The sequence below is a fragment of the Trachypithecus francoisi genome, unplaced genomic scaffold (assembly GCF_009764315.1).
Source record: "Trachypithecus francoisi isolate TF-2019V2 unplaced genomic scaffold, Tfra_2.0 Lachesis_group17, whole genome shotgun sequence".
NCBI classification, from domain to species: Eukaryota; Metazoa; Chordata; class Mammalia; order Primates; family Cercopithecidae; genus Trachypithecus; species Trachypithecus francoisi.
In genome coordinates, this window is record NW_022681462.1 from 58,931,308 (window position 1) to 58,949,840 (window position 18,533).

The window sequence follows — 18,533 nt, forward strand, 5'->3', positions numbered from 1 at the left end:
GATATAAGTAAGAATTACGGAGAAACAATTCCTTTTAGAGGATTATTTTTTTCAATTTTGGTTTTAGTAATCTAGGCTTTGCCTGTAAAGAATACAATGATGGATTTTAAATACTGTTTGTGGGATGTGTTTAAAGGATTGATTCTAGAACCTTCGTATATTTGATAGTATTTCTAACTTTCATTTCTTTACTGTTTGCAGTTAATGTTCATGTTCTGCTACGCAATTATTTATATGCACGTTTCTCTAATTTTTTTAGATTTTCCTGGATGTATAGTTTAAACAACAAAAAGTCTATTTAAAACTGTAGCAGTAGTTTGCAGTTCTAGCAAAGAGGAAAGTTGTGGGGTTAAACTTTATATTTTCTTTCTTACAGAGGCTTCTAAAAAGGTATTTTTATGTTCTTTTTAACAAATATTTGTACAACCTTTAAAATATCAATATTTGGATCAAAACAAGACCCAGCTTATTTTCTGTTTGCTGTAAATTAAGCAAACATGCTATAATAAAAACAAAATGAAGGAAAAAAAATGTTCTTGATGGCATTTTTAGGTACCATTTATAATAGTACCAAAAACTATGAAATATCTAGATAAAAATATAACAGAATATATAAAATATGTATATGCTAAAAACTAGAAAACATTAGTAAGAGAAGTCAAAAACCTAAATTAAAAAAAAAAAAAAAACTTATGCCCATGAATTGGAAGACTCAATATTGTGAAGACGTCAATTCCCCTTACTGATCTACCGATTCAACACAACCCAAATCAGTCTTAGCAACTTTTCTTTTTAGAAACTGACAAGCACATCCTAACATTTATATGGAAATACAAAGGAATTAGAATAGCCCAAACAATTTGGAAAAAAGAACAAATTTGAGAAATTCACACTCTCTGATTTACTATAAAGTTACCATAATCAAGACAGTGTAGTACTAGCAAAAAGATAGTCACGTGAATTAATGAAACAGAATGAACCTTCAGTAATAAACCAACACAGATGTAACAATTTTCGCTAAAGGTGAAGTGCTTTAGATACTTAATGTGCACAGACAGCTAACTCAGTGAGACAGGGCAGTCTTTTTAACAAACGATGGTGAAACAATTGAATATCCATATGTAAAAAAAAATGAGCCGGCCAGGCACGGTGGCTCATGCCTGTTTCCCCAGCACTTTGGGAGGCTGAGGCAAGTGAATCACCTGAGGTCAGGAGTTCAAGGCCAGCCTGACCAATATGGTGAAACCCTGCCTCTACTAAAAATTCAAAAAATTAGCCAGGCATGGTGGTGGGCATCTGTAATCCCAGCTTCTCGGGAGACTGAGACAGGAGAATCGCTTGAACCCAATGAGTTGAGATCATGCCACTGCACTCCAGCCTGGGCAACAGGCCTAAATGTAAAACCTGTAACTATACAATATTTAGAAGTGTAAGAAAATCTCTGCGGCCTTTGATAAGACACATGAAAAAGAAATCAAAAGATAAAAATAATAAACTGGACTTCATCAAAATTAAAAACTTCTCCTTACCAAAAGATAGCGTTAACTACCAAGGATGTGGTGTACCAACAACAAATCTTACACATTGCTGGTAGAAATGCAAAATTCCACCATACATTGCTGGTGGAAATACAGCCACCTTGGAAATGAGTTTGACTGTTTCTCATAAGCATACATTTATCATCTTATCTAACAACCCCACTTCTAGGTATTTACACATACAAAACCTACACATAAATGTTTTCAGGGCCTTTTTTTTTTTTTTTTTTTTTTTGAGACAGAGTCTCACTCTGTCTCCCAGGCTAGAGTGCAGTGGCATGATATCAACTCACTGGGTTCGAGCGATTATCTCTCCTGCCTCAGCCTCCCAAGTAGCTGGGATTACAGGCGTGTACCACCATGCCCAGCTAATTTTCATATTTTTAGTAGAGATGGGGTTTCGCCATGTTGGCCAGGCTGGTCTTGAATTCCTGACGTCAAATAATTCAACCGTCTCAGTCGCCTAAAGTGCTGGGATTACCCAGCGCCTGGCCCTTTCAGGTGCTTTATTCACAAACACCAAAAACTGGAAACAACCCAAATGTCAAACTGGTAAGTAAATGTCGTATAACCATACAATGGAATGTACTCATACATGCAACAACATGGATGAATCTCAAATGTATTGTGCTAAAAATACATGCTGCATGATTGTGTCTAACATTCTAGAAACCGTAAACCTATCCCAAAAGAAAACAGATCAGTGAGTGACTGCCAGGAACTGGAGGCTGAAGGAAGGTATTGACTACAAAGGCATGTGAGGAAACTCTGAGGTAATGAAAACGTTCTCTATCTCAGGTAGGGTTGTATAATTTCAGTTTGTCAAAATTCATATGGTACATCTAAAAACTACCTTTTAAAAGATGAATTTTATTGTATATATATCATGCCTCTTTAAATTTGAGTTATTTTAAAGCCAGTTAGTTTGAGACCAGCCTGGCCAACATGGTGAAACCCCCGTGTCTACCAAAAATACAAAAATTAGCTGGACATGGTGGTGTGGGCCTCTACTCCCAGCTACTTGAGAGGTTGAAGCAGGAGAATCTCTTGAACCTGGGAGGTGAGGGTTGCAGTGAGCCAAGATCGCGCTACTGCACTCCAGCCTGGGTGACAAAGTGAGACTCTATCTCAAAAATATGTAAAAAATAATAATAAAGTCAATTAGTATAAGATTTGTCCTAGGCCTAAGCCACACATTGAAATTGGTTTTTTTGTTTGTTTGTTTGTTTGTTTGTTTGAAATGGAGTCTCGCTCTGTTGCCCAGGCTGGGGTGCAGTGGCACGATCTTAGCTCACCACAACCTCTGCCTCCCAGGTTCAAGTGATTCTCTTGCCCTAGCACCCGAGCACCTGGGATTACAGGTGCCTGCCACCACACTCTGCTAATTTTTGTATTTTTAGTAGAAATGAGGTTTCACCACATTGACCAGGCTGGTCTCAAACTCCTAACCTCAAGTGATCTGCCCACCTTGGCCTCCCAAAGTGCTGGGATTATAGGCAGGAGCCACCATGCCCAGCCTGGCTTTTCATTTTAATAGCAACAAGTACTGAAAACCTTAAACCATAAGATCTTTTGTTGAAAAATGAATCAGAGCTTCTGTGTTACTTTGCCAGATAAGCATAAGCTTATAAAAGAATACTGAAGATTTCAGGACTCTTCTAGTTGAATTTATGTAGCCTCATACCATTTTCCTTCAATCAGTGAGGCCCTCTTGACTCTGGGAGAGGATTAAAATTACAAATCTAAATTTAATTTCAATAACAGAAAAAGAGTTATCATTCTCAACTTTTTTCTTCAGAAGCACTTCCACCAGGTATTGAAAAAGTCACGATTATCTGACTCCAATCTCTTCTGAAGTGGTAATTTGACCAAAATAGCCAGGAGTTGTGCAGCAACATCCATAATTGATATCGCAGGACCATGAAAAGATTTAAGTGTTTCATATAGCCAAACATCCACCACACAGATCATCAATGAACTCCTCTAGGTCAAATGGTTATGAGGGGGCTTTTGCTCCCTCTCAGAAATAGTAAATGTCTCCCCAAGGATCAAGCAAGGGTCCTTTCAAGCATTGTACTTTCAAAAGCCAGAAAAAATCTGCATGAAGAATTTAATATTCTGCCTACATTGTTTGATAAATGTCTTGGGAAACACAATAATTCAAAACCGTTGCTCTAATATATTTGAGTTTTATGTCAGCCGATGAGACTTCTTTTAGAATTATTGGCGTGTCTTAGCACTAATGCATGCCATGTGCTGAAACAGACAGCAACGCTTTCTTTACTAAAGCAGCAAAACTATGTTTGCCAAGCATCTTGGGAGCTCCAATGGTGTAGAGTACCAAATTTTACTAGCCAAGCTTTTCATTATTAGAAAGATGTCAGTTTCCAATTTAAAAAAAAAAAAAAAGCTCACAACATAAAAATTCTTTGATGGTATCAATGTACAAATAATGATGAAAATCAGATGTTGGCAGCCCTAAGAAACATTGGTATTTTTAGCCTGTTGAATGTTAAAGGAAAGTTGCTGCTGATACTTCTATGAATTCCAGCCAAACCGGAAAGAAATGTCAACAATTCTAATGCAGATGATGTCATCTGACAGAGGAAATGCTTCCGTTTTTTTTTTTCTCGGCTCTAAAATAAACCAGCTCAATAATGTCCAATATTCTCAGCTTAACCATGGTGTCTTTGATTGTATGTGGCTTCCATGACTGGGTAGTATAATAAGCGTGTAAATAGGATGCTTCATGATAAAGCTTTGTTTACCAAATCCAGCTTCCAGTCTTTGCCATTTAAGCTTCCCTCCAATGAAAGAACCATATTTTTCCAATGGCTAGTAAAAATTTGCAGACCTTTATACCCATATGTGGGGATAAATATAAAACAAGATAAGCCTAAACTACAATACACATTCTTTTCACATTTTCAGCCTACATTATGTCAAATTCAGTGGCCTATAATTGTAATGGCAGGGCATATTTTCTTTTATTCTTAACAGGAATTTAATCTATTACAATATAGTAACAATGATAATTATATATTACCTGACCATGTACAGTAGCATCCCATGCTACTTCACTCTTATTTGGAATGAAATATATCTTAATATATTTTGACATATATAAAAATTATTTTGTTAAATTGGCTTTCTTCTCATAATGAAGAAAAAGTCACATATCTGGTTTAAATATCTCTGACTTTGATATATTAATTTCATAATGGCATATAGAGACTCAAAAAGTATTTACTCAATTTAAATGAATTATAAAGTCAAATAATTATTGATAGGACATTTTATCTTTTAGAGGAATACGTGCGGACTTAGAAGAAAAATGAAAACTCTCACTTAGGAGTTATATATTCTCTTATCCTCTCACTCAATTTTTCACTCATACATTGATTTTGAGCTACATCAGTGGTTCTTAGCCTTGACTATATATTACAATCACTTCAGAAGCTCTTAAATATTGATGACTGAACCCCATTCCAGATCAATTAGATTTAAATCTCTCAGGGTAGACCTGTACTTTCTTTTAATGGCCCAGTGATTTTATCATTCAGCCAGGATTGAGAACCACTGAGCCAAATAAACTAATTCTAGATCCCATCCTTAAAAGCTTATACTCTAGTACACACAAGTGTGTATATATTCTTAGATTACTGCACATACAAAGATAAATGTACCTGTCAATGCAAAGAAAACATATCAATATATCTTTGAACTACATTATGACAGACATGCTTCAGGCGACAAAACAGAAGAGCCACATCCAATTTAATAATGAAGGAAAAAACGGCAGCAAAAGCCAAAATTGACAAATGGGATCTAATTAAACTAAAGAGCTTCTGCACAGCAAAAGAAACTACCATCAGAGTGAACAGGCAACCTACAGAATGGGAGAAAATGTTTGCAATCTACTCATCTGACAAAGGGCTAATATCCAGAATCTACAAAGAACTCAAACAAATATACAAGAAAAAAACAAACAACTCCATCAAAAAGTGGGGAAAGGATATGAACAGACATTTCTCAAAAGAAGACATTCATACAGCCAACAGACACATGAAAAAATGCTCATCATCACTCGCCATCAGAGAAATGCAAATCAAAACCACAATGAGATACCATCTCACACCAGTTAGAATGGCAATCATTAAAAAATCAGGAAACAACAGGTGTTGGAGAGGATGTGGAGAAATAGGAACACTTTACACTGTTGGTGGGATTGTAAACTAGTTCAACCATTATGGAAAACAGTATGGCAATTCCTCAAGGATCTAGAACTAGATGTACCATATGACCCAGCCATCCCACTACTGGGTATATACCCAAAGGATTATAAATTATTCTACTACAAAGACACATGCACACGTATGTTTATTGCAGCACTATTCACAATAGCAAAGACTTGGAATCAACCCAAATGTCCATCTGTGACAGACTGGATTAAGAAAATGTGGCACATATACACCATGGAATACTATGCAGCCATCAAAAAGGATGAGTTTGCGTCCTTTGTAGGGACATGGATGCAGCTGGAAACCATCATTCTTAGCAAACTATCACAAGAAGAGAAAACCAAACACCGCATGTTCTCACTCATAGGTGGGAACTGAATAATGATATCACTTGGACTCGGGAAGGGGAACATCACACACTGGGGCCTATCATGGGGAGGGGGGAGGGGGGAGGGATTGCATTGGGGAGTTATACATGATATAAATGATGAATTGATGGGTGCTGACGAGTTGATGGGTGCAGCACACCAACATGGCACAAATATACGTATGTAACAAACCTGCACGTTATGCACATGTACCCTAGAACTTAAAGTATAATAAAAAATAAAAATAAAAAAAAATGAAGGAAAAATTAGGTGGAGAAATACTGAAGATTTCTGAAGGAAGTAATGAATAAGCAGGAATTAACCAGAGGAAAGGATGGTGGGAAGAAACTCCAGGCATCAAATAGAGGGGATGGCAAAAGCAAAAAGAAAAGTAGGAAACAACAAGGTTAAAAACCAAGAATCACTCACAGTTACCAGTTCCCAATAAAGAATATTCATGTGAGGAAGGAAGAGTAAATAGGAAACTTTGGCAGAGAAAGAACGTGTAATATGCTTTGTGTATGTATATTAAGGTGCCTGAAGTTTATTTATTATAGGTGAAGGGCAGTCAGTGATGTGTTAAGCGGAGAAAGACACAATCAGGCTGCATTTGGGACAGATCTCTGGAAGCCACCAGGAAGAGAGTGCTAACATGCACTGAGCATTTACCACAGTGCCAGTGTGCTGCTGAGCACTTTACATTGATTGTCTTAACTAATCCTACCACAATTATATGGTAGATACTATTATCTTTATTTTACAAATGAGTAACTTATCTAAGTCATATAATTATTAAGGAATAGAGAAGGGATTTAAAACAATTCTGATCCCTGAAGCCTAGGCCTTTGACCTCTAGGATGGATGGATTGGCAGGAGTAGAGTAAGAGGTAGAAGAGACTACACACTGATAAATTAGCTAGATAAAATTATCCCACATGAGAAACAATTAGGGCAATGGCACTAGCAGTGGAGAAAAAGAAACAGATTCCAGGAATATTTACAAAATTTAAAAATTATCAAACTCACATAATTCAGCCTTAAAAAGGAATGAAACTCTGACGCATGCTACAATATGGACTAACCTTGAAAACATTATGCTAAGTGAAATAAGACAGTCACAAAAGGACAAACATTGTATGATTCCATCTTTAAAGTACCCAGAAGAGTCAAATTCAGACAAAGAAAATAGAACAGAAGTTACAAGGGGCAGAACCAAAAGTTATCAAGAATATATTTTGTGAAACAGAATGTTAAACCCACATAGATCCTTACTTCTTAAACCTATAGATCCATAAACTCTCCAGTAGTTTACAACATAGGAAAAGTAAATGAGTAGAGTTCATTATAACTTGCTTTAAGCTACTTATAAAAAGAAAAACTGCTTGTAAAGTCTTTGAAAATTAGTTCAGCATAAACTTACCAAACTGCTTACTATCTCAAAGATAACTTACAATAAATAAATCAGCATTTTATATATACTCATATGCTTAGATTTTTGTGTTTTAGATATAGACCTTTTTTAAAACTAACAAACAAGTTACATGAAAAGTTACCCAATATATTACAAGCTCATAGAGCATAATAGCACTAATCTAAAGCTTACTATGGTGCCAGAAGCTTTAAATACTCAATATATATTATCTCTGATAATTCTCAAAATTACAAGGTTGGTATTAGGGCCAATTTAAAGACTAAAACTGAATTTCAGTGAGTAATGTTACACAGTTTGCTTGCAAGTAGTGAACCTAGAATTTGAACCTACTGTGGTTTCAAAGCTTATGTTCTCAACCACTACCCCTAATCAATCCTTGATTAATATCCCTTAACTAATCTATTTCCCCATATCAGAAAAAGGACATGACATACAATACATAACAGTAGAATAAGTCCTTGACTCGTCACACCAAACATCTGCAAAGTTCACACAGAATCCAGGCAAAAAGTACCTTCAAAAGTAGTAGTGATGAAAACAAACATTTTACATTTGTAGTTAGTTTTACCTCAAAACCAAATATTTCATAATTATTAGTTTAGCCTACATTTATTTACTAAATGTTATATATTATATTAAAAAATTTAAAAACTCAATAAAACATTTTAATATGAACACTTACAGCAAAACTAACAACAGATTTGCTCAGAGATCTTGAACAGGTTTCATTTAATATCTGAAACATTATAAAACAGGTCAAATAGTTTCTGATCGTCATTTTCTTTGTTCATGGGCTTGCACTATGCCCTGTATCTTTTCCTAAGTAGCAAAATTTAAATATCTTGAAGATAAAATATTAAGGTGGTGCTTAACTATCCATTGCTACAGACTTGTACAGTGGCTCTGGATGATGGCTAAACCATTAGCTGGAGCAAAAACCTTTAAGTATTTTTCACATGTCCTAAATTGTATAAATAGAATTAGCCACAAGATGTATTTCATATTTGTAAAAAGAATGTAATTTTTTTAATTTTTATAATCCAAAATTCTCCAAGAATCTTTCTGCCATTACTATTAATTCCTTGAAAATTAATAATTCAGACCTATTTTTGGTATCAAAAGTTAACTAGAAGCTAATTTTTCATAGTTTAAATACCAAAAGAAATTAAGTGAAACTAGTACTTTAGTAGGCAGGGAGAAACAAAATTACTAGCAACATAATCCCTCATGTAGGGAAAAGTTTCCATGTAAGAATTCAGAAAAATTAGGTAGAGCAGGAAAAAAAATACTTTGTGGGCTTCTTTTGTATATTACATTTGATAATTAATTATCTCAAAACATTCCATAAACTACTGGTATGGATTTCTGGGTCTTTTAATTTTTATCTGCAGACAAAAAACAAGTTTCCCAATGTAAGAGACTGGTAAATAGATTACCTTTTAAAACAAATGCATTTTCTCTAAAGAAGTATTCTAATTCATCTATTGAAATGAAAAATTTAGAAATGCTAAGCATGAACATTTTAAGAACTGATGGTTATATTAAAAACAACAAAAAAGAAACAATCTTCTTGGTTGTACCACATGTGTATGTATGTAACACTACTGATCTGTACATTTAAAAATGGTTAAGTTGGTAAATTTTAAGTTACGTGTATTTTATCACAATTAAAAATTTTTTTAATCAATAGAAAAAAGAAATAATCTTCTAAAGGAAAAAACAAAACAAAATATATATAATTCTGATTAACATTATAGCTTGAAAATACTCAGGATATCCAATCACTGGCCACTGTCTGTCCCCTGATACCAAGAAGTTGGACACAGAACTATACCTTCTCTGATACAGGTATGTTGCTGGGTTCCTCTATATTTCTTGGTTGCTTTACAGATTCACATCCATACATCCCATTTTTAAGAATATGAAGCTGAGTATCAGTCACATGCTGGTGGAGAGCCCCATGAGGGCTCATGGAGAGGGACTCATCATGCAGATTTTCAGTCATGCTAGCTGAACCACTGAACACTGACTCCACATTAGAATTTGTTTGAGAGACCTGTGGAGAAAATACAACACCTGGAAGACTGACATACTGAGAACTTTCCTGATGACATAACAAAGCTTCAGGCACGATTTTATGCTCATTTCCAGGAGATACAAGTATATCGCTGGTGGCGTTTTCTAAGTGTTTCCTATCTACTGGCCCAGAAGGTAGAACTGTGGGTTGCTGTAGCACAGTTTCAATTCTCTGTGATTTTTCAGTAGTTGCTTGAAGACAGCATGGATTTAATTGTGGAACACTAGTTTGTATTACTGAAGGCTGGCCAAGCTGTTGAAATACTTGCTGAATTGGATGCTGAAGAATACCTGCTCTTCCAGAAGTCTGTGTCACCATAATTGGTACATTGACTTTATAAAGGTGACCTTAAAAAGGAGGAAACAAACTTGTAAGTATAATAGAATTAAAATTTCCTTTGACAACAATCACAAAAAAAATCTCATCCAAAACAGGCTGGAAAAAAATATACTGATGTTAATGGTGGTTATCTCTAGGGGTTTTTCTTTTATTCTTCAGACATTTTTGGATTTTCTACAATCAATATACAAATTCTTATTTTCTAATTATGTATGTTTTGCTTTAATTCCAGACTTCTCCCACAATTGTTTATATGTCACACTCTGAGATACAAAAAGGCCACCAATATTTAATCCATGAACCTCTTCCATTGTTTGATAAATTAATGTTATCAACCAAAAACTGGATTTTAACAAACATAATCATGTAAAATATAACCTCATATATTTAAAATGCCATATAACAAGAAAATGCTATCCAAAAGAGAGTTTAATGATTTCAAAAGTAATCAAATTTCTTCTCCTTTCTTCCTTTAAAATAACACTATAAAAGAAAAAAAAAAGGCTGGGCGCAGTGGCTCATGCCTGTAATCACAGCACTTTGGGAGGCCTAGGCGGCCGGATCACAAGGTCTGGAGATGGAGAACCTTCTGGCTAACATGGTGAAACCCCGTCTGTACTAAAAATACAAAAAATTAGACGGGCATGGTGGCGGGCACCTGTAGTCCCAGCTACTCAGGAGGCTGAGGCAGGAGAATGGTGTGAACCCGGGAGGCGGAGCTTGCAGTGAGCCGAGATCAAGTCATTGCACTCTAGCCTGGGCGACAGAGCGAGACTCCGTCTCAAAAAAAAAAGAAAAAAAAAAAAGGACTTATTTTTGAGCACTGAGTTAGGTGCTTTACTTAAACTTTACAACAACCCAAAGAAGAGGTATGATCCTCTTCAAAATCAAGAGATGGTGCTCTGAAAAGCAGAGACTGCTTAACCTCAAAACTGTTGTTTGTTCTATCAGACCACGCAATCTCTAATAAGAAAGGGGGCAAAGGTTGATCAACCTAATCTTTAATCCGTAATTAGAGCTAGCAGGAATGCAGGTAAGTTATTTTATTTTGTATTTGTTAAAATTTAGATAACTGACTTGAATTAGAAAAAATACATACAAAGAACCCCTATACAATGTTGGGAAAGAGAACTGGGAATGAAATACAGGATAGGCCTAGTACAGTGTCTTTTGTGGTAGACTGTCTCCGTAACAATAAAAACCACCATTTATCATTACTTCTAAAATCTATTTTATTAAAAGTTCATATAACTTCTGGTATATAGTCTATTAAAAAATCATGAAGCTTAATGTCCAAAAAATAGTACCTGCTAAAAACAAAAATATTCTTAGAATATACTCTCACCAGATACAGTCTGTAGTGTCACACCTGCTGGTACATGAATGGGATAACCAGGAAAAGTAAAGTTTGCACTGGAGTTTGAAGTACCCTAGATATAAGAAATTTATATTAGAAAGTTAGAAAAGGACTTTAACTTGTATCTTTTTTTCCCTGATCTCATAGGGAGTCAAAAAATCTGATTCTGGACAATAGTTTGACAATACTTAACATTTAACATTAGGACTGAGTTCTTTGAATAAAACAGTTTTTCGATATTGATCATCCCATTAAGGATCAAGAGGAATCCTATTCTACAGTTATTAGCAATGAAGTCAGTAAGTCCTAATGAACAGTATAAACATTGACTCAAAAAACTTGCCCAAGACATAGCTTTGCAGGGCCATTGATTCTCAGATCTGCAAACATTTGGAAGATTGATAACATACAGTGTTGTTGAGAATGTGATAAAAATTGGTTTTCTCAAACCACTGTTTGTATGAATGTATATTGGTACAATCCTTTTGGAGGGTAATTTTTGCAATATATATACCAAAATTGAAAATACATATGATCTTTGACCCAGGAATTCTACTTTTCGAAATTTATCTTGATTATCACACAAACACACAGAAATATATACAAGCATAACCAATAGAATACTTTATTAGAAAAATGCTGGAAATAATTTAAATGTTCACCAACAAAAGTTTGTTAATTAAACTGTGTTACATCCACTAAGGCCAATGTGTACTAACTGAAATTGAAAGCAGTACGTCTATATTACTAAATTAGGAAACAGAAATTACAGTAACAGTCAAAAGAGTATTCATACTTTTCACCCTGAAAACTAATATAGCTTTCATGAAAGAAGTCTGGATGGATAAACATCAAACAGTTAAAATGTTTATTCTTGGAGTATAAGACTACAGAGCTCTTTCTTTTATTTATAAATGTTTTGCTTTTTTACTTTTAAGAGACAGGGTTTCATTCTGTGGCCCAGACTAAAGAGCAGTGGTGCAGTCATAACTCACTGTAACCTCCAATTCCTGGGCTCAAGTGATCCTCCTGCCTCAGCCTCTCAAGTAGCCAGGACTACGGGCACACACCACCATGCTCGGCTAATTTTTTTTTAAAAATTTTGTACAGGCCGAGCACAGTGGCTCACGCCTGTAATCCCAGCACTTTGGGAGGCCAAGGCGGGTGGATCACTTGAGGTCAGGAGTTTGAGACCACCCTGGCCAACATGGTGAAACCCCGTCTCAACTAAAATACAAAAAATTAGTTGGGCATGGTGGTGGGCGTCTGTAATCTCAGCTACTCAGGAGGCTGAAGCAGAAGAATCACCTGGGAGGCGGAGGTTGCAGCGAGCCAAGATCATGCCACCGCACTCCAGCCTTGGATGACAGAGTGAGACTCTGTCTCAAAAGAAAAAAAAAAAAAAAAAAACTGCAGCGATATGGTCTTGTTATGGTGCCCAGTACCTCAGTCTCCCAAAACACTGAGATTACAGGTGTGAGCCACTGTGCTCAGCCTATTTTTACTTTTTATTAATATAAGCTTATTATTTATTTAAACAGGAAAAAAATATTTCCTTGAATTCCAAAGGCAGAGGTATTTCTTCATTGGTCTCCTATCAAAAGCAGCACCATTCTTTCCAAAAATCCTATTAAGGTATGTGGTTTGGCTGTTCTTAGTGAAGAAATGGAAATAACTAGCCTACTAAGCATTTGCCCTAGAAAGGCAACCTATGGGCAGAAAGAAAATTAAAAACGGTTAGTATATACTCTCAGTACTATGGAAGAAAGATAAAAGTGAAAAGCTGCTATTCTTCTCTACCCAAAAAACTACTTGGTTTTCTATGTTAACGTGTACATTTATCTTCTGCCTCCAAGTACTAAGGGGAAAAATATAAACAAGCTATACTTCACAAACATACAAAATGACTAAAATATTCCAGTTTAATTAAAGTAAAAACTATGATGTTGCTCCATTCTGGAGGGGAAAAAAATCAGAAAGAAAAAAAAAACTCAAAATTATCTATTTAGGATGTAACAAGCATATAACATTATACAGTGTATTAAAACCTCATACAACATAACTTCAGACATTTCCTAACCTTGTAGGTATAGTTTTGGAAGATGTTAACGACCTCTCTGAAAGACAGGAAAACTTGGCAAGAAAATGTCAATTCTGAAACTTCTGAGTTTTATTACATCTATGCTATAGATGTTATTCTGTCGCCCCACTCTTTACCACACCTTTTGTTTCTTTTTTTTGTTTTTGTTTTTTTTTCTTTGAGACAGAATTTCGCTCTTGTCACCCAGGCTGGAGTGCAATGGCATGATCTCGGCTCACTGCAACCTCCGCCTCCCAGGTTCAAGCAATTCTCATGCCTCAGCCTCCTGAGTAGCTGGAATTATAGGTGGCCGCCACTAGGCCCGGCTAATTTTTGTACTTTTTAGTAGAGACAGGGTTTCCCCAGGTTGGCCAGGCTGGTCTCAAACTCCTGATCTCAGGTGATCCACCTGCCTCAGCCTCCCAAAGTGTTGGGATTACAAGCGTGAGCCATCGCGCCCAGCCACATTTTTTCACTTTCAGCTGGAGGGTAAGAAATTACATCTACGTTCAGCGTTTTGCCACCACTCACTAACAGTGGGGCATATCTTTTAAAATATATTTTAAGTAAGCTACGTACCAGTTCTGCCGTGGTAAAACTTGGAAGAGTTCTACCAGCAGGAATAACTAATGATGCTGCATAGAAAACAAAATAAATATGCGTTCATTAGAATTTACCAGTTTAATAAAATCACTAAATATAGCTTATTTTTAAAAAATATTTTCTATCACTAACAGGTTAAACCATGGTGAATTCTAAACTTCCTGATTCCAAGTGAAGTAAAAAGTAATCATATTTTTTGCAACAACTTCAGATAAAGACTTTACAAATAAACTCCTTTAAGTGCCGAAAGAAAATATCTCATTGTAATCAACCATATTGTACTTTGGAAATCCATAACAAAACACCTAGATTGTCCTTAGTAAGTCAAGGCAGCACTAAATCTCTCTTACAACCCTTCACTGGAGAGAAAAAGTAATATTTATTAAAGAGGCACATTTCCAAGAGATTATAATATTGAGCATAAATTTGTAACACAACATAAACCCATTCTAAATTGTATAGGTTCAAAATAAATTCCCATTCATTATTTTATGAAAAGTTATTTACAGTACTTTGGGCAAAAGCAAGCACACCTGAATAGTTTTAGGAACAAAAGAATAAGAACATGTCTCCTCAAGTCTCTGCAGTAAAACAGGTACAACTGCTAAAAACAAATCCCCAGATTGACAACTCGACCTACATTAGAGCTACAATCCCATATATCTTTCCTTTATTATCTACCAGTTTTCTGTGCTAACCAGCCTTTCATTTATAATACATCTCAAAGACTGACCAGCTAGTTGTAAATGTAATCTATCATTTAAAAATAAGTCTAAAAAAAAATAGTAACTACAGTAGAGGGATCTTAGTTGATCAATGTAATCATATACCTTAGATACTCAAGGTTCATTTTACCTAAACATGACTAAATATGGCTGTTAGAATGTCATTTTCCCTCATCTTTAATAAAAACACAAACTTTAGCATGTTTATGTGTTAATGTAATATTTATTATGGCTTGTTTTTCACATATTGCATTAAGGAAAATTGCCTCAAAGGTCTGTTCCTGACATTAGAATCGCTCCATCACATAAAACAACTCATAAACAAACAACTCATAAAAGCTAACATTTTTTCAAACTAATCATTCCTTCCACGTTAAGACAACAGAAGAAAGGCTACAGATTGATGGTTAATGAAGCACAGAATTGTTTTTATCCTCTGTTCATCTATGACTTTGCTTATTAACAGGCATTATCTTAGAAAAGCTAAATTAGAAAGAATTGAACTGGCAGGAACACAATGATAGTATTAGTCTTCATTAGCTGAAGTGAGCAAAGCTTAAGCTGCTACAGCTTAAGTAATAGCCTGAGAGGAAACAAAAATCTGTTAACACATTGTCTAAAGCAATTAAACGAATTCCTTGAGAAAAAATAGCAACAATCATCCTCTTTTAAATACTTGCAATAAATCCTGTAAGATAATTCTCTATATTTAAATAAATCAAACAGGACTATAAGAGAGTTTTTAAAGTTTCTTTATAGACATTGGAATAAAAACATTGAACAGTTTTATAATGAAGTTTCATGCAGCTCCTACTTAATTTTGATACTAAACTAACAAGTTATATAATTGAACATATAAAAATAACTTGTGATCAACTACACTGTACTTTGGAAATCCATAACAAAACACCTAGATTGTCCTTAGTAAGTCAAGGTAGCACTGACTCTCTCATATAAATCATATAAAAATAACAAGTTATTTTTACATGTTCACGTTATACCTTTAAATGTATGTGAAACAAATTTTAATATTCAAGATGGTTTTAATAACAAAGTAAGTTTTAAATGAGTATGTATTTTTACTCAAACTAAAAGTGTCATAACTTTGATATTCACGTATATGTTCTAGAAATACTACATTTTTTTAACTTTTAAGTTCAGGGGTACATGTGAAGGTTTGTTCCACAGGTAAATTCATGTCACAGGGGTTTGTTGTACAGATTATTTCATTACCCAGGAATTAAGCCCAGTACCCAGTAGTTATCTTTTCTGCTCCTCTGCCCCCGCCCACCCTCCACCCTCAAGTAGACCCAGTGTCTATTGTTTCCTTGTGTTCATGAGTTCTCATCATCTAGCTCCCACTTGTAAGTGAGAACATGAAGTATTTCGTTGTCTTTCCTGCATTAGTTTGTTGAAGATAATAGCCTCCAGCTTCATCCGTGTTCCCACAAAAGACATGATCTCATTCTTTTTTATGGCTGCATAGTATCCATGGTATATATGTACCACATTCCCTTTATCCAATCTGTCACTGATGAGCATTTAGGTTATTCCCTGTCTTTGCTATTGTGAAAAAATGCTGCAATGAACATTCGCATGCGTCTTTATGGCAGAATGCTTTATATTCCTCTGAGTATATACCCAGTAATGGGATTGCTGGGTCAAATAGCAGTTCTGCTTTTAGCTCTTTGAGGAATTGCCATACTGTTTTCCACAATGGCTGAACTAATTTACACTCCCACCAACAGTATATAAGTATTTCCTTTTCTCTGCAACCTCACCAGTATCTATTAGTTTTTTACTTTTTAACAATAGCCATTCAGACTGGTGTGAGATGGTATCTCCTTGTGTTTTTGATTTGCATTTCTCTAATGATCAGTAATATTGAGCTTTTTTCCATATGCTTGTTGGCTGCATGCATGTCTTCTTTTGAAAAGTATCTGTTCATGTCCTTTACCCACTTTTTAATGGGACTGTTTGTTTTTCTCTTGTAAATTTAAGTTCCTTATAGATGCTGGATATTAGACTTTTATCAGATGCATAGTTTGCAAATATTTTCTCCCATTCTGTAGGCTGCTTCCTCTGTTGATAGTTTGTTTCACTGTGCAGAAACTCTTAAGTTTAATTAGATCTCACTTGTAAATTTTTGCTTTTCTTATGATTGCTTTTGGTGTCTTTGTCATGAAATCTTTGCCTGTTCCTACGTCCAAGATGGTATTGCCTAGGTTGTTTTCTACGGTTTTTACAGTTTGGGGTTTTACATTTAAGTCTTTAATCCATCTTGAGTTGATTTTTGTATGTGGTATAAGAAAGGGGTCCAGCTTCAGTCTTCTGCATATGGCTAGCCAGTTATCCCAGCACCATTTATTGAATTGAGAGTCCTTTCCCCATTGCTTACTTTTGTTGACTTTGTCAAAGGTCAGATGGCTATAGATGCGCAGCCTTACTTCCTGGCTCTCTATTCTGTTCCATTGGTCTATGGATCTGTTTTTGTGCCTGTACCATGCTGTTTTGGTTACCATGGCCCTGTAGTATAGTTTTAAGTCAGGTAATGTGATGCCTCCAGCTTTTCCTTTTTGTTTAGGATTGCCTTGGCTATTCACACTCTTTGTTAGTTCCATATGAATTTTAAAATAGTGTTTTCCAGTTCTGTGAAGAATTTCATTGGAATTTGATAGGAATAGCATTGAATCTGTACATTGTTTTAGGTAGTATGGCCATTTTAATAATATTGATTCTTCCTATCCATGAGCATGGGATGTTTTCCCATTTGTGTCTTCTCTGATTTCTTTGAGCAGTGTTTTGTAATTCTTATTGTAAAGATCTTTCACCTCCCTGGTTAGCTGTATTGCTAGGTGTTTTATTCTTTTTGTGGCAATGGAATTGCCCTCCTGGTTTTCCTCTCAGCTTGGCTATTGTTGATAAATAGGAATGCTAGTGACTTTTGCACATTGATTTTTGTATCCTAAAACTTTGCTTAAGCTGTTTATTACCTGAAGGAGCTTTTGGCCAAGACTATAGAGTTTTCTACATATAGAGTCATGTCATCTGCAAATAGGGACAGTTTGACTTCCTCTCTTCCTATTTGGATGTCCTTTATTTCTTTGTCTTGCCTGATGGCTCTAGCTAGGACTTCCAATACTATGTTGAATAGGAGTGGTGAGAGAGGGCATACTTGTCTTGTGCTGTTTTCAAGGGGAATGCATTCAGCTTTTCCCCATTCAATATAATGTTGGCTGTAGGTTTGTCATAGATGGCTTGTATTATTTTGAGGTATGTTCTTCAATACCTAATTTCTTGAGTGTTTAACATGAAAGGCTGTTGAATTTTATCTAAAGCTTTTTCTGCATCTATTGAGATAAGCACTTGGTTTCTGTCTTTAGTTTTGTTTATGTAATGAATCACATTTATTGATTTCAGTGTGTTGAACCAACTTTGCATTCCAGGGATAAAGCCTACTTGATCATGGTGGATTCGCTTTTTGATATGCTGCTAAATTCGGTTTACAAGTATCAAATATTTTGTTAAGGATTTTTGCAGCGATGTTCATCAGGAATATTGGCCTGAAGGTTTCTTTTCTGTTGTGTCTCTCCCAGGCTTTGGTATCAGGATGATGCTGGCCTCACAGAATTGGCTGGGGAGGAGTCCTTCCTCCTCAATTTTTTGGAATAGTTTCAGTACGAATAGTGGCAGTTCTTTTTGCACATCAGGTAGAACTCAGCTGTTTATCCATCACATCCTGGGCTTTTTTTGGTTGGTAGGCTATTTATTAC

The 18,533-nt window shown here is 35.4% G+C and overlaps 1 protein-coding gene across 2 annotated transcripts in view; it reads right to left on the reverse strand.

Annotated features, from left to right (window-relative positions):
- Positions 1-18,533, reverse strand: part of GTF2A1L (general transcription factor IIA subunit 1 like) — a 68,150-nt gene that overhangs the window by 24,572 nt on the left and 25,045 nt on the right. For both annotated transcript variants that reach the window (XM_033175763.1, XM_033175764.1), the window contains 3 exons: positions 14,012-14,067; positions 11,341-11,425; positions 9,414-10,003 (listed from right to left, as the gene is read on the reverse strand). In XM_033175763.1, coding sequence (XP_033031654.1) covers positions 9,414-10,003; positions 11,341-11,425; positions 14,012-14,067 — 731 coding nt within the window. The remainder of the gene's footprint in view (positions 1-9,413; positions 10,004-11,340; positions 11,426-14,011; positions 14,068-18,533) is intronic.